This window comes from Balaenoptera ricei, chromosome 2 (assembly GCF_028023285.1).
Source record: "Balaenoptera ricei isolate mBalRic1 chromosome 2, mBalRic1.hap2, whole genome shotgun sequence".
Taxonomy (NCBI): Eukaryota; Metazoa; Chordata; class Mammalia; order Artiodactyla; family Balaenopteridae; genus Balaenoptera; species Balaenoptera ricei.
The window spans coordinates 126,323,737-126,336,480 of record NC_082640.1 but is presented as its reverse complement, the minus strand read 5'-3'; the positions used below and the strand labels follow the sequence as shown (position 1 = coordinate 126,336,480).

At 37.8% G+C, this 12,744-nt stretch overlaps 1 protein-coding gene across 1 annotated transcript in view; it reads left to right on the top strand.

Moving 5' to 3' along the window:
- Positions 1 to 12,744, top strand: part of SLC25A21 (solute carrier family 25 member 21) — a 511,228-nt gene that overhangs the window by 297,082 nt on the left and 201,402 nt on the right. Inside the window, exon 3 of the mRNA XM_059915673.1 lies at positions 7,853 to 7,901. Coding sequence (XP_059771656.1) covers positions 7,853 to 7,901 — 49 coding nt within the window. The remainder of the gene's footprint in view (positions 1 to 7,852; positions 7,902 to 12,744) is intronic.

Genomic DNA, 12,744 nt, shown 5'->3' with positions numbered 1-12,744 from the left:
TTACTTGAAGCGCAGTTTCATTTTTGCAAGTTTTTCATGTGTAAATAAAGATTAGCTTAATCCATACTTAGTAGTAATTCTTTGTGATTAAACTGTATGGCTGAAAATGAATCGGCTTTCTTCTTTTTTTTCCCCATAAGCCAGACCTTGATAAAGCATATGGTGTATTGGGATTTACCTAGAATACTTGACTCAGTAAGCTGGATTTCCTGGGAGCATGGTACGGAGGCTGGTGTGGAATAACAGTTCAAAAATAAGAATTTGTGTAACTATGGCTCTAGGTCATGGCAAATAAAAAATTAAGAGCTATCACCTAATGGCAAGTAGTAAAGCAGTGTGATTAAGTGCAGAAAACTTGGCTATATATTAATTAAGGCAATGGTGGCAAATATTTTAAAAGTTCTAAATTTTTAACTCTTTCAAGATGAACAATATGATTGCAGGAAGTAGTACTATTTAGAATAGGGAGAAAAACATTATAATTCCATTTTTCTTTGATGGTAATTGGTACTAGTGACTTTATTTTCTAAGGAAGAACTGGCTACTTGTGACCTAAAAACCTGAATTCTTCATTTAGCAAGATGCTGTGTTATTTGCCCAAGGCCTTCTTCCTGTTTCTGGACTTCCGTCCGGTGACTAAGGCAAAGCTGGCTTCGTAGCCACATTTCCTCTCCTCTCTTTTAAGGTGCTCACGCTCTTGGAGGAGAGCAGGGGCAAGAAGCTGTTTTCCTGAGAAGTGGAAGACTGTTGCGCTCATTACCAAATCGCTACGTGGTCTAGAGAATAGAAGCATCTGCACGACAGCATAGCAAATCATAGGTGTGGTCGGTAGTTTGGTGGGTTGGTTGGTTTTCTTGGGTATCGGTTCCTAAGGATTTCTTTAAAATTCTGGGGTAGGATCATAATTCTTATTGTTAAATTGTCGTGAACAGAGAATATAAGCTAAAGATTAATTTACAGCACCTTTGGAAATTTGCGACAAGCAGAGGTAAAGAACTACTGGAAATTTAAAACTCTCCATGTACTATACTTTTAAAATTATTTGAACCTAATAGGATAGGCAACAGAATTTGTGGTTAGATTTGGGCAGCGTTGTGCTGGTAAATGTTTAATTTGGATCTCTGGAAAACAAACAAATAAACAAAATCTCTGATTTGTAGCCTTTGCCATTTTCCTTAGTGTAAATACTCCCAGCGTGGCCAATTTCAAGCTATGAACGTGATGCCGCTGAATGCATCGTTGGGAAGAGAAGCATAGTGTCTGGCCTGTGAGAGCCAGCTTCTGCGCAGGACTGGAGGGGTGGGCAGGGAGGGGCTGAGTTCTGTTCCTGAGTCTTGTGACAAATAGAGGGATCCTTCTTTCCAGGCAATTCAATAAAAGAAGAAAGCAAGACCAATCCTGTAAAAAGTTATCAAACTTTTGAAGAGACTGGAATTTAATTATTCCAACCACTAAAAAGAAAAGATAATTATGTGATGTGATAGAAGTGCTAATTATTGCTACAGTGGCGATCATATTACAATACATAAATGTATTAAATCATGTTGACACCTTAAGTTTACATAATGTTATATGTCAAATATATTTCAATTAAAAAAAAAAAAGAAGAAATCCTGAGGCAGAGCAAATGTCTTTTTCTTTCTGGTTGATAGAGAAGTCCCCAGAATTGGGCAAGTCTTCTGTTGAGTTGGAACGAGAGGTCCTGGTACTTGGCAGACATACCATAGATTCCTAATCCCTTCTTCAGCTGCCCTTCTGCATTTTGATAAACTTCCAATGCTGAAATGCTGGTCAGCTTGAACATTTTTTTCACTCTAGATAAACAAAATGCAATGCAAACTTTTTGTGAATGTATATATATTATACACACATATAATCTGTAAAACAAGTGATAAGTCTCTTTCTCTCTCTTCACATTTCCTTCTCTTTAGAGCATTTTATACATTTCTAAAGGTATTTTACCATCTGCCAACCTAATCCACAGCTTATTTTTCCCCTGGTGTTTCTCATTGCATTACTGATTGTGTTAAGGCCCATATATAGCAGTTGACTTTCCATAAAAGACCAACATATCTGAAAATTGGACCACTTACCTAAGTGCACTTGGAGCTTACTTGGGGTCTAATATAAAGTTTAATAACAAAAAAGGAAAATAAAAGGATAACGTCCATTGAATTAAAATAGCAAACAACAATTTTAAAATACATTACATTGGGACTTACCTGGCAGTCCAGTGGTTAAGATTCTGTGCTCCCAATGCAGGGGGCACGGCTTCAATCCCTGGTCAGGGAGCTAAGATCCTGCATGCCACATGGCATGGCCAAAAAAAATATGTGTGTGTGTGTGTGTGTGTGTATGTGTGTGTGTGTGTGTGTGTATTACACTGAGCTGAAATTGAGTTTAAAAAATATATACAAACTTTGCTTACAAGTGAGATTTTCATTAGTTTAATAATTTTCAAACTTTCTGTCTCTGCATTCAAAGTGTGATTTTAAAAACTCACTTATTTTTAAACTCTGCCTAAACTTTTCTTCCTCCCTTGTACATGCTCTATCTACCATGATTTCTAGACCATAATGTATGCATATGTTTATAACTGAAATGTATTTTCCTAAATTCTTAAATCAATGAGATAATAAACTCTATGAGAGCAAGAAGTATGCACCAGGAAAATTACTGCACTCCCTTTACATTCATGCTAGCGGCCATTGCTTAGGGTTAGTTTCTTTAGAAAAATACATGCTAACAGTAAACTTCCATGAAAATATTTGCTTCAGAATTTTCAAGGAAGGCTGTGGCTTGCCCAAAAGCATAACATTTAACAACATCTTTCAAGCCTGCCAAATCACATTGCCTATTTAGCCAATTCAGTGTGCATAATATTAATTTACTGTGCCGCAAAGGTAGTGCACTTTAAATATTATTAGGGGAAAGTATAATATATTTGATTTCCCTTTATGAGTCTCACATTGCTTGTAATTCAGTAGGGCTACCACATTTTCTGGGCAGGCTATCAAATAGGATGTTGTAATGATTTGCTTGACTAGTAGAGTAGATGAAAAACTATCAGTTCTGTCTCTAGCTGTTCTATTTTTGAATTTCAGATTTACACAGTTTGAAACCATTTATTCCCTCTGTGGTTCTCTTTAAAAAATAAAAAGATTCTTTTATATTTTAAAGAGTTATAGTTTTAAAGAGTTAAACATGTCACACAAAATCAGTTAAGGTAATAGGATAGTGTGAATTTCAGAGAACAAATGAGAAGTCTTAGATTTAATTTGAAAATGCCAAGGAAGGGGCTATAGTACAATGCAAAAATTTTTGGTTTGATGAAAGGAAAACATAGGTCTTACTTGTAACTGATATCTTGGGGATGCTTGAATGCCTCAATTCTCTGTCTGCACTGCTATTCCTTTGTGTCTTCATGGAGATGTTGAGATGTTCTCTGATTCGTAAAATGTTACTTAACAAAATTATCTTTGGAATAATCCATTCGTTCTACAAACGAACTCATAACATTTCAGTAGACTTACTCCCTATATTAGACATTATCATGGATTCCTTGAATGACTGGGTGAATTCTGTTTGTGTACACTAAATTCTTAAAACTTCATCTTCTACATACCACTGTAAAGGAATCCCATTATTGTGTCAGGTTTATTATTTTATATCATTCCATTTCTTTTTTCAACAAATATTTATTGAGCAACTATTAGGTGTCAGGAATATTCTGGGTACTTAGTGCATATCAGTGGACAATACAGACAAAGATCTCTGCCCTGGTGAAGCTTATATTCTACTGGGAGAGACAGGAAACAAGAAACATAAAAAAGAAGTAAATAATGTAGTATGTTAGAAGCTGATAAGTACCATGCAAAAAGGAAAAAACAGAGCAGCATGAGGATTTTTTTTGGTGCTGGGGTGGGGAGGAGCAGACCTCTGTGTTAGACTGGTCAGATTACTCGTTGACCATGTGAAGGAAGTTGGCCAAGTAGAAGCTGGGGGAGGGGCATTCCAGGCAGAGGAAATGGCTAGCACTAAGGCCAAAAGCTGAGATAGTCCTGGCATGTTTGGGAGACAGCAGAGGCCACTGTGGCCAGAGTAGAATCAGTGAGGGGGAGAATAGTAAGAGAGTTAGTTGGTGAGAGAAGTAATGCAGGCCTGGATTATGTATGGCTTTTCTCTGAGTGAGATGGGGAGTCATTGCTGACCAGAGGAATGACATGAAATGACTTACATCTTAAAAAGGATCACTTGGGCTGTTGGGTGAGAATAGATGGAAGGAGTCAAAGGTGGATGAAGGGAGACGTGTTAATGAGGTGCTGCAGTTAATCAGCTGAGAAACGGTGACCATGACTTAACCAGAATGGGGGCGAGGGCACAGGCAGTAAAGGAAGTGAGAGATGGTAGAAGTCTGGTTATATTTTGAAGTAGAGCCAATAGATTGGAAGAGGATTTTGAGAGAAAGAGGAGTCCAGGGTGACTCTAAGGTTGAACAGGTTGGCTTTTGTTCTGTTTTGTTTTTTGTTTTATTTTGTTTTGTTTTGTTTTTTGAGTAGGGGTGTTGGTGAAGACACTCAGGAGTCCTGTTTTAAACATGTAAATTTTGAGATGGCTGTTAGATACCCAAGCAGAGATGTCAAATAGGCAATCAGATATTTGTCTAGACTTTGAAAGAGAAGTCTGGGCTGGAAATGTAAATTGGCAAGTTGTTAGCATATAGATGGTAATTAAAACCATGGGTTGGAATGAGATCACCAAGGAAGTGAGTGTAGATAGAGACCTTCCTGAGTGAATTTCATGTATTTAGCGTTATTTACTCAGTGCGCCGATAAAGTTAAATACTCCCTCTTCTCTAAGAACTCATGGTTTGTATTTGACTACACATTTTCGCAAGTGCAGGAGATGCCATTCACGTAGACTACAGTGTCTGGAGATGAATATTGCAATGGCCAGTATGGGGATGGGGGGAGCGGTGTGGAGAGACAGTTATATATTTCTGTATATTACTGGCCATAGTATGGTGTGATAAATGCTATTCTTGATATATGTAATGGAATTGTAATATAATATTGGTAATGTAAAATGTAATATAACTGGTATATGTCATGGAATTGTAGAGAAAGGAAATGTGAATTGACTCAGTGATAAGAAGTCAGAGTAAATTTAGAAGACTCTGTTCTCAAGTAATTTATCTTAGGACAGATTAATGTATAATAGCATTGTGTATAGTTAAAATCAAAATTAAGACCTGAACTGAAGGATCACTTGGCATTGTCCTTTAATAATCTATATTCAAGTCTACCTTTGGGCACCTAGTTTGTCTTCTGCATTCCCCCATTTTATTGCTAAAAAGGTTACTGAAGCCATTGCAGCACTGTTCTTGGGTGAAGGCAGAGGTGGACCAGGAAGGAAGGCACAGGAATGACAACAGCATTCTTGGTTTCTGTACTTGAGGATTCTGTTAGGAGTTAGCAGGGGTGGTGTGTCCCATGGTCAGTCCATCAATGTGGTCCTGTACCTTCCATTGTCTCTTTTCTGTGGCTTAGGTTGTAAAGGGATAGTTTGGAAAAAAAGGGTCTTCTGCTTTACGTTGTAAGCATTCTAAATCTCCAAAATAAAAAAAGAACCATCCCATCCACCATCCATTCTGTGAAGTGTGATGCCTTTAATGTGACTTTCTATTCCCAGCTTTAAGGATACCCTTGAGTCCTCCACCAGTGGTTATTGGCAAAGTAGGTGAAAATTGTAGAAAATGCTTCCTGGTGAAATATATATATTCTCTCTCTCTCTCTCTCTCTCTCTCTCTCTCTATATATATATATATATATATATGTATATGTTTAAAAATTTTTTGTAAGGTCTTTACCTTACAGAAATCAGCCTTGTGTCCTAGGATGAATAATCTCAAATATAAAGCACACCCAGGCCACAGCTGAATTAAAATTTTACTGAAAAATTGTAAATATTTGTATTTTCTGTCATTCATTTTATGAGAACCATGGCATAGTTCCTTGAAGACAGTTGACAAATTGACAATAAAAGTAAACTGTTATGCAAGACTAGAATTGGTACAGAACATAAATAGCAACATTTCACACTGTAAATAGCACCACTAAATCACTGGGCCTAAAACTTAGTTTTATGCATATTGCTGTTCTCTGTTCATTGTTTTCCCTTTACATGTAAGGTTGTTCTCAGTGTGTCACTTCTGTGCCCACTTTTGAAATTCTTCATTCTTTCAGGCACCCTTGATACTGCATCAGGCTATGTCCCAGCACTGAGCACAATACCCTGCATGCACACCCCTCTCAAGAATTATTTGTCAGTCTATTAGGTGTTGAATCATTGGTCACTTTCTCACATTTACATAGCTGCGGAACATCTGGGTATGTGATCAACAATATTGCAATTCTGCATTCAAATACTTCCTGTGCTTTATTTCATATCATATTTACCAGTATTTCTCTGTCCTTGCTTGCTTATTTGTGTTATGTTCAAACTAATGAAATAAATGTAGAATAAACTGCTGCCAGTTCAGTTCATCTAGAGAATTAGCTGACATAGTGGCATGTGCAGTAACCCTAATCAGCATCAATTTATTTATTCAACAAATTTTTATTGAGCTGACTGCCAACTATTGTGCAAAGTGATGGGGATATAAAGGTGAATAAGGCAGGTGGAATCTCTGTCCTTGTGGAGCTTTTAGACAAGAAAACAGGTACAGCCGTGTAATAAGACAAGTCCAGGGTACTGTGGGAGCACATCGAAGGGTACCTGTATCAGAATTAGGTTCAGGTACAAGTGGCAGAAAACCCAAATAGCAGTAGTTTAAAGGAAATGAAAATTTTCTTCAACATGAATGTCTGGAGGTAGACCATAACTCCATGATGTCAGGGACTACTTCTGTCTTGTTGATGTGCTACGTGTGACCTCCATGCGCAAAATCACTTCATTGTGCAAAATGGCTTCTCCTGCCCTAGGTCCACATTCCACCAGAAGGAAGTAGGAAAAGGAAAGAGAGGAGCAGCCTCCTTAACTTTAAAAGACTTCCTAGAAATTGCTCAAACCACTTGCACTTACCTCCCATTGGCCAGAACTTGGTCACATGTGACCTAGCAGCAAGGAAGGCTGGGAAATGTAGTATTTATTCTGAGCAACCAGGAAGAAAAGGGGATGAATACTAGGGGACAACTAACAGTCTCTTCCCCAGGATTTCTGGGAAAATAGTTGCCCAAATTGAGATCTGGAGGTAAGTAGGATTCTCAGAAGAAGTGTATGTGTGTGTATCCTCACAGGAGGACAACATTCCAAAGAGAAGGAAAAGCTCAGGGAATTGAACACTGAAACGAAACTGTTCTCCTTGGATGATAGTATTTGTGCTCTTCTTCTAGTTGGGCATTGACTCTTTCAGTCTTAGAGGTGCTTGTGACACCAGTACATCCATGCTGTGATGAGAGAAATGGTGCATCTACCAAAGGGGAGAGGGTTGGAGCATCACTGCTCAGGTGTTTGCATGTTAATAAATGTGATTGGGAGCAGTGGGAGGGTTAATGGACAGATGATTAGATTGTTGGGAGAATATATTAATAGAAGTTAATATCACTCCTCTGTTTAAAATCTCCGTTTGTGCCAGAGCACTTATAAAGAAGTAATCACTCATGTATCTTGCTCCCATAGAAATAAAGTCATGTTATTCATTAGTCTTTTGCTATTAGCCTCTATTACCTGTCATGTCCAAAGTCCCAAGTTTTTAATTTGAAGATTCATACTTGAGAAACCAATAGGGTCAAGGAAATAAGAACCAGTGTTTACATAAGTGTTTATTGGACTTTTCTTTATCATCTTTCAGGTCTTGTAGAAATTTGCCTGATGCACCCTCTCGATGTGGTGAAAACCAGGTAAGGTTCTGCATGAACAAGTTTTATTGACTTTGGCTGATATCCAAATTAAGATCTGTCAGAACACTAAATGCTAGAACTTGTCCTAGGCCGGTAGCTTCTCCCAATAATGGCATTTATATTTACTTCTTAAAGAAAATACTATTTGACAGATAAAATGTAAGCAGTGAAAAGCATTTCTGGATAGAGGTCATCCGAAAGTATATAATATTTTACTGCCTTCACATGACAATCATAAGGTATAATTTGTGACTAAACTGATAAGTGAGGGAAATTTATCAAAATGATGTAAAAACTAAACTCTATCTAGTGAATTATGACAGCAGACTTTCATTTGGCATTGCATATAACATATACGTTATATAGCATATAACAGATTGCTATTTAATAGAGAGCATTTTGGTGTGAAACTCCAAAATTTCAAGTAGACTTCTTAAATGGTGCTTAAAGAATTTATTCCTACAACTGTTTGCCAATACAAAGTGCCATATTTCCTAGAAAATGCCTTTGCTCTTAAATGCCTTAAAATCAGGGCAATGTATTAAACCTGTTTACCAAGAGAAAAAAAAAATCTTGTGGGTTTTAATATGATCTAGAGCAGTTTTTTAAAAGTTAAATCCATGGCTAAATTACTGAACTCTATTTTTTCATATTAAAAGCTCTGAAAGTATAGTGAAAGTTTCCATTTATTTGCATTGTGTAAAACGCAACAACACCATACCTAGGTTGGAGCTTAACAGCAAAAAGTGCCATGCAACAGTGATGGTCAAACAAACCCTTACTGCCACAATTAGGAAATACTTGATGAGTCAGGCTGGTCATTGAAGGGACATGTTGCTTAATTTACCTACAGAGGCAACAGAATCTTAGTTAGGCTGGTTGCTGAAAGCAAGGGAAGGTGTCTGTGACATGCAAATAATATTACATTTCTGATAGAGATAGAGAAGATAAGAATTTGGCTTCTTTCTTAGTCAGCTTGGGAAGCTATAACAAAATTTCATAGACTGGGTGGCTTAAGCAACAGACATTTATTACAGTTCTGGAGGCTGGGAAGTCCAAGATCAAGGTGCCAGTCAATTCGGTTCTTGTTGAGAGCCCTCTTCCTGACTTGTAGATAGTCACCTTCTTGCTGTATCCTCATGTGGTGATGGAGAGAGGAAGCTCTGATGTCTCTCTTTCTTCTTATAAAGAACACTAATCCCGTCATGGGGCTCTACCCTCATGACCTCATCTAAACCTAATCACCCCACCACCACCAAAGGCCATCATATTGGGGGTTAGGGCTTCAATATATGAATTTGGGGGGCCACAAACATTCAGTCCATAGCAGCCTCAAGTCGCCAAGCCCAAACAGAGAAAGAAGGAAATCCAAAATTATATTCAAATGTAAGGTGGGTGTACTTCCTGGAGCATCTTTTATATAGAGTTCAGAAACAGAAAGCAAAACTCACTGGCCTTTCCTTCTTAGTTTCCATATTAACCTTCTTTGAAAAGCCAGATTATTGTTAATCTCTCTGAGGAATAAATTGTCTTTTTCATTTAATGGTAATTTCCTAAATTAGTGCAGTGTTCAAATGAGCAAGGAGAAATAAGAATGATTTAAACAAGACAATATTGACATTACGGTTACTCATTCATTCCCTCAATCCTTCATTCATTCATTTAGCAACATGTATTGAGCATCTAGTGCATGTGGGTTCTAGGTTAGCTCTGCTCTCAGAGAGCTCACAATCTGATGAGTTAATAGGAATCTCATCACAATGAATTTCAAAAACGGTGTCATTTCATGGTACTGGATATGAATCGGATATTTCTTGAAATGGATGTGCCAGGTTATTGGGGCTTTATGTCTTCTTTGTTATATAGATATTTTTATGAAAAGGGCATTCATTGATTAGAATTAGTCACACACCCTTTACCTAACTTCGAGGGAGAGGGAAAAGTACAATCCTTCCAGGGACCCTGAAGGAGAAGGGAACTGGATGGTGGATGGTATTTGACTTGCATAACGATAAAAACTGTATTGAATAAAGACTCACAATCATAGAATAAACTGAAAGCCCCAAACTTTTGCAGTTGGCTAAATCAGAAGTAGAATATACAAGATTGGTAGCATTTATCACTGGGCACTAACACACAGGTGGTAGGGAGTGGACAGGACAGACTAAATTATTGCCGAAATCTTCACTATTATAGTACCGGAGATGACCACGTTTCTAAATAAGACAAACTGTAAACCATAAAGGATAATTCATGAAACCATGTAGCATTAGTGATTTTAGCATGTTACTTTCCTTAATGACATCCAAGGGCATTGGATTCTAAGTTGTAGCAGGCATTGTCAGAGTGGGGCATGGGATACAGCAGGCCAAACCTCACTTGCTTCAGTTTTCTGTGGGCTGTTTTTGCCTCTCCTTGGATATTTTCCTTGAAGAATGGGACAATGAATCAATCTGAGCATGGAAATGGCTTATTTCCCACAACATCTCATGTGCTGGAGTATGGCAAAATCAATAAGTTTAGTCTTTTGGGGTTCTATTTGTGCCTAATCCTTTTCTCTGCAGAAGGAAAGAAAATAGATTCTAAAAGTGTACTTCCAGATTCTTTCTTCACAGGAATTTTTCTTTCATCATTTTTTTTGCACTCTTTAAATTACCGATTCTGTTACACCCGGCTCGAGGGAGAGGGGAGGTGGTGGTGTTACCTAAGCCCAGGCACCAGGACTACCTGATGAAAGCTAGAACCACAGTAGATCTGTCGAGTGGTAGCTGGTCTCAGAGGAACCCCAGCCACTGCCGGATTTCCTGCCTGAGGCAGACAGGGAGAGGGGAAATCCTCTGGTTTCTCTCTTCTCTCTACCCATTAGTCTCTGATCAGTGCTCCTATATGCTGAACCCAAGGAAGACTGGGAGGCCCAGCCTGGCAGAGGGCTGTCCCTCTGCATAACAGAACAGAGCAGGACAAGGGAAGAGTGAGAAATGGTCTGAAGACAAACAAACAGAACTGACACACTGTTATTTTAGTGGGATTTGGAGAAAGAGCTGACATCAACACGCATTTTCTTTTTTTAAATTGAGATATAATTGACATATAACATTATATTAGTTTCAGGTATACAACATAATGATGCAATGTTTGTATATATTGCAAAATGATCACCACAATAAGTCTAGTTAACATTCATCACAGCACATAGCCACGATTTTCTTTTTCTTGTGATGAAAACTTTTAAGATCTACTCTCTTAGCATCTTTCAAATATACAACATATTATTATTAACCATACATTACATCCCCAGGACTTACTTATTTTATAACTGGAAGTTTGTACCTTTTGACCATCTTCATCCTTTTTCCCCATCCCCATCCCCTGGCAACTACCAATTTGTACTCAGCATCTATGAGTTTGATTTTTTTTTAGATTCCACATATAAGCGAGATCATACGGGTATTTGTCTATCTCTGCCTGATTTATTTAACTTAGCCTAATGCCCTCAAATTCCATCCATGTTGTTGCAAATTTCCTTCTTTTTATGGCTGAATAGCATTCTACTGTATATATATATCACATTTTCTCTATTTATTCATCATCCATTGATGGACACTTAGGTTACAAGCATGCATTTTCAATTCAGCATGTTCAACAGGAACTCACTTTGCATTTTAAAAGATGATTAGAAGTTGTAACTGATAAGAAATAGCTTATTCTCCTCCATGTAAGTGTGGCTCTAGGGATAGACCTAATGTGAGCATAGGCTAACCACATGACAACAACCTTGTTCTAAATGTCCCCACCTGATTTTGCAGAGGAGATTTGGCTAAGATGCCGTAAACATGGTAGTTAGGTAGAATCAAGGTCTCCTTTGAGATTCTCCCCAGAGACATGCATATACACTGTTTTATAGTTCTGTTTATACACCAAGAACTTTGTGTACAGTTACGGTTGGACCCCCAGTTAAGAACCCATACCTACAAATGACAAAAGACTATTCACTTGTATAACTACGAAGACCAAAGGCAGTTTAGTTTCTCACTTTATATCCTCCAGAGATTCATATTAAATAATCAGTAATATCTCATACATCTCTCATATTGTCTCTCTGTCTCTGTCCCTGTCTCTCTGTCTCTCCCCCTTTCCCTTCAGCTTTCCTTTCCCTACATGGGCTTCATTTTTGGCGTGGCTTCTCTCACTTGGCAGCAGGTGGCCTTAGCAGCTTCAAGCTTACATGGTCCTTGGTGTTTGTTTGTATTCTCTCTGAGACAGGATTACCTAGTATTTAAGAACCCTGGCTCTAGAGTTAGGCTGCCTGGGTTCAAATTCTGCTTCTTTATCATCCGTGTAACATCAGTTACAGGGAAGTTACTTAACTTCCCTGTGCCTCAGTTTTTCTCATCTTCAAATAGGAATAATGTGGTACCTACATTATTGTAGGAAATAAATGACTATACATATATATATATATATATATATATATATATATAGTTTTATATATATATAGTTATATATATAGTTATATATATATATACACACACACATACATACCTATATATGTACATATATTTATATGAAAGCATGGTGTTTAATACTGTGTCAGCAAAGGAAATGGGAACTACAAAGACAAATGGAGTTTATAAGGTAGTCAGGGAAACATGAGGGAGAATACAAAGTGTGAGAGAGGGGAAGTGTTTAATATGGAGTCAGAAGGTTTCAACTTTCCAAGCCGGAAACCTTGTGTTATGTGAGCACTGCATTTAAATCCTTCCTCAGAAGGGTGTTTGCAACTAGAGAGTCCTTCTGGCTCTGAGGGCAGGAGAGCATCAGTTTCATCTGTGTGTTCCTGTTG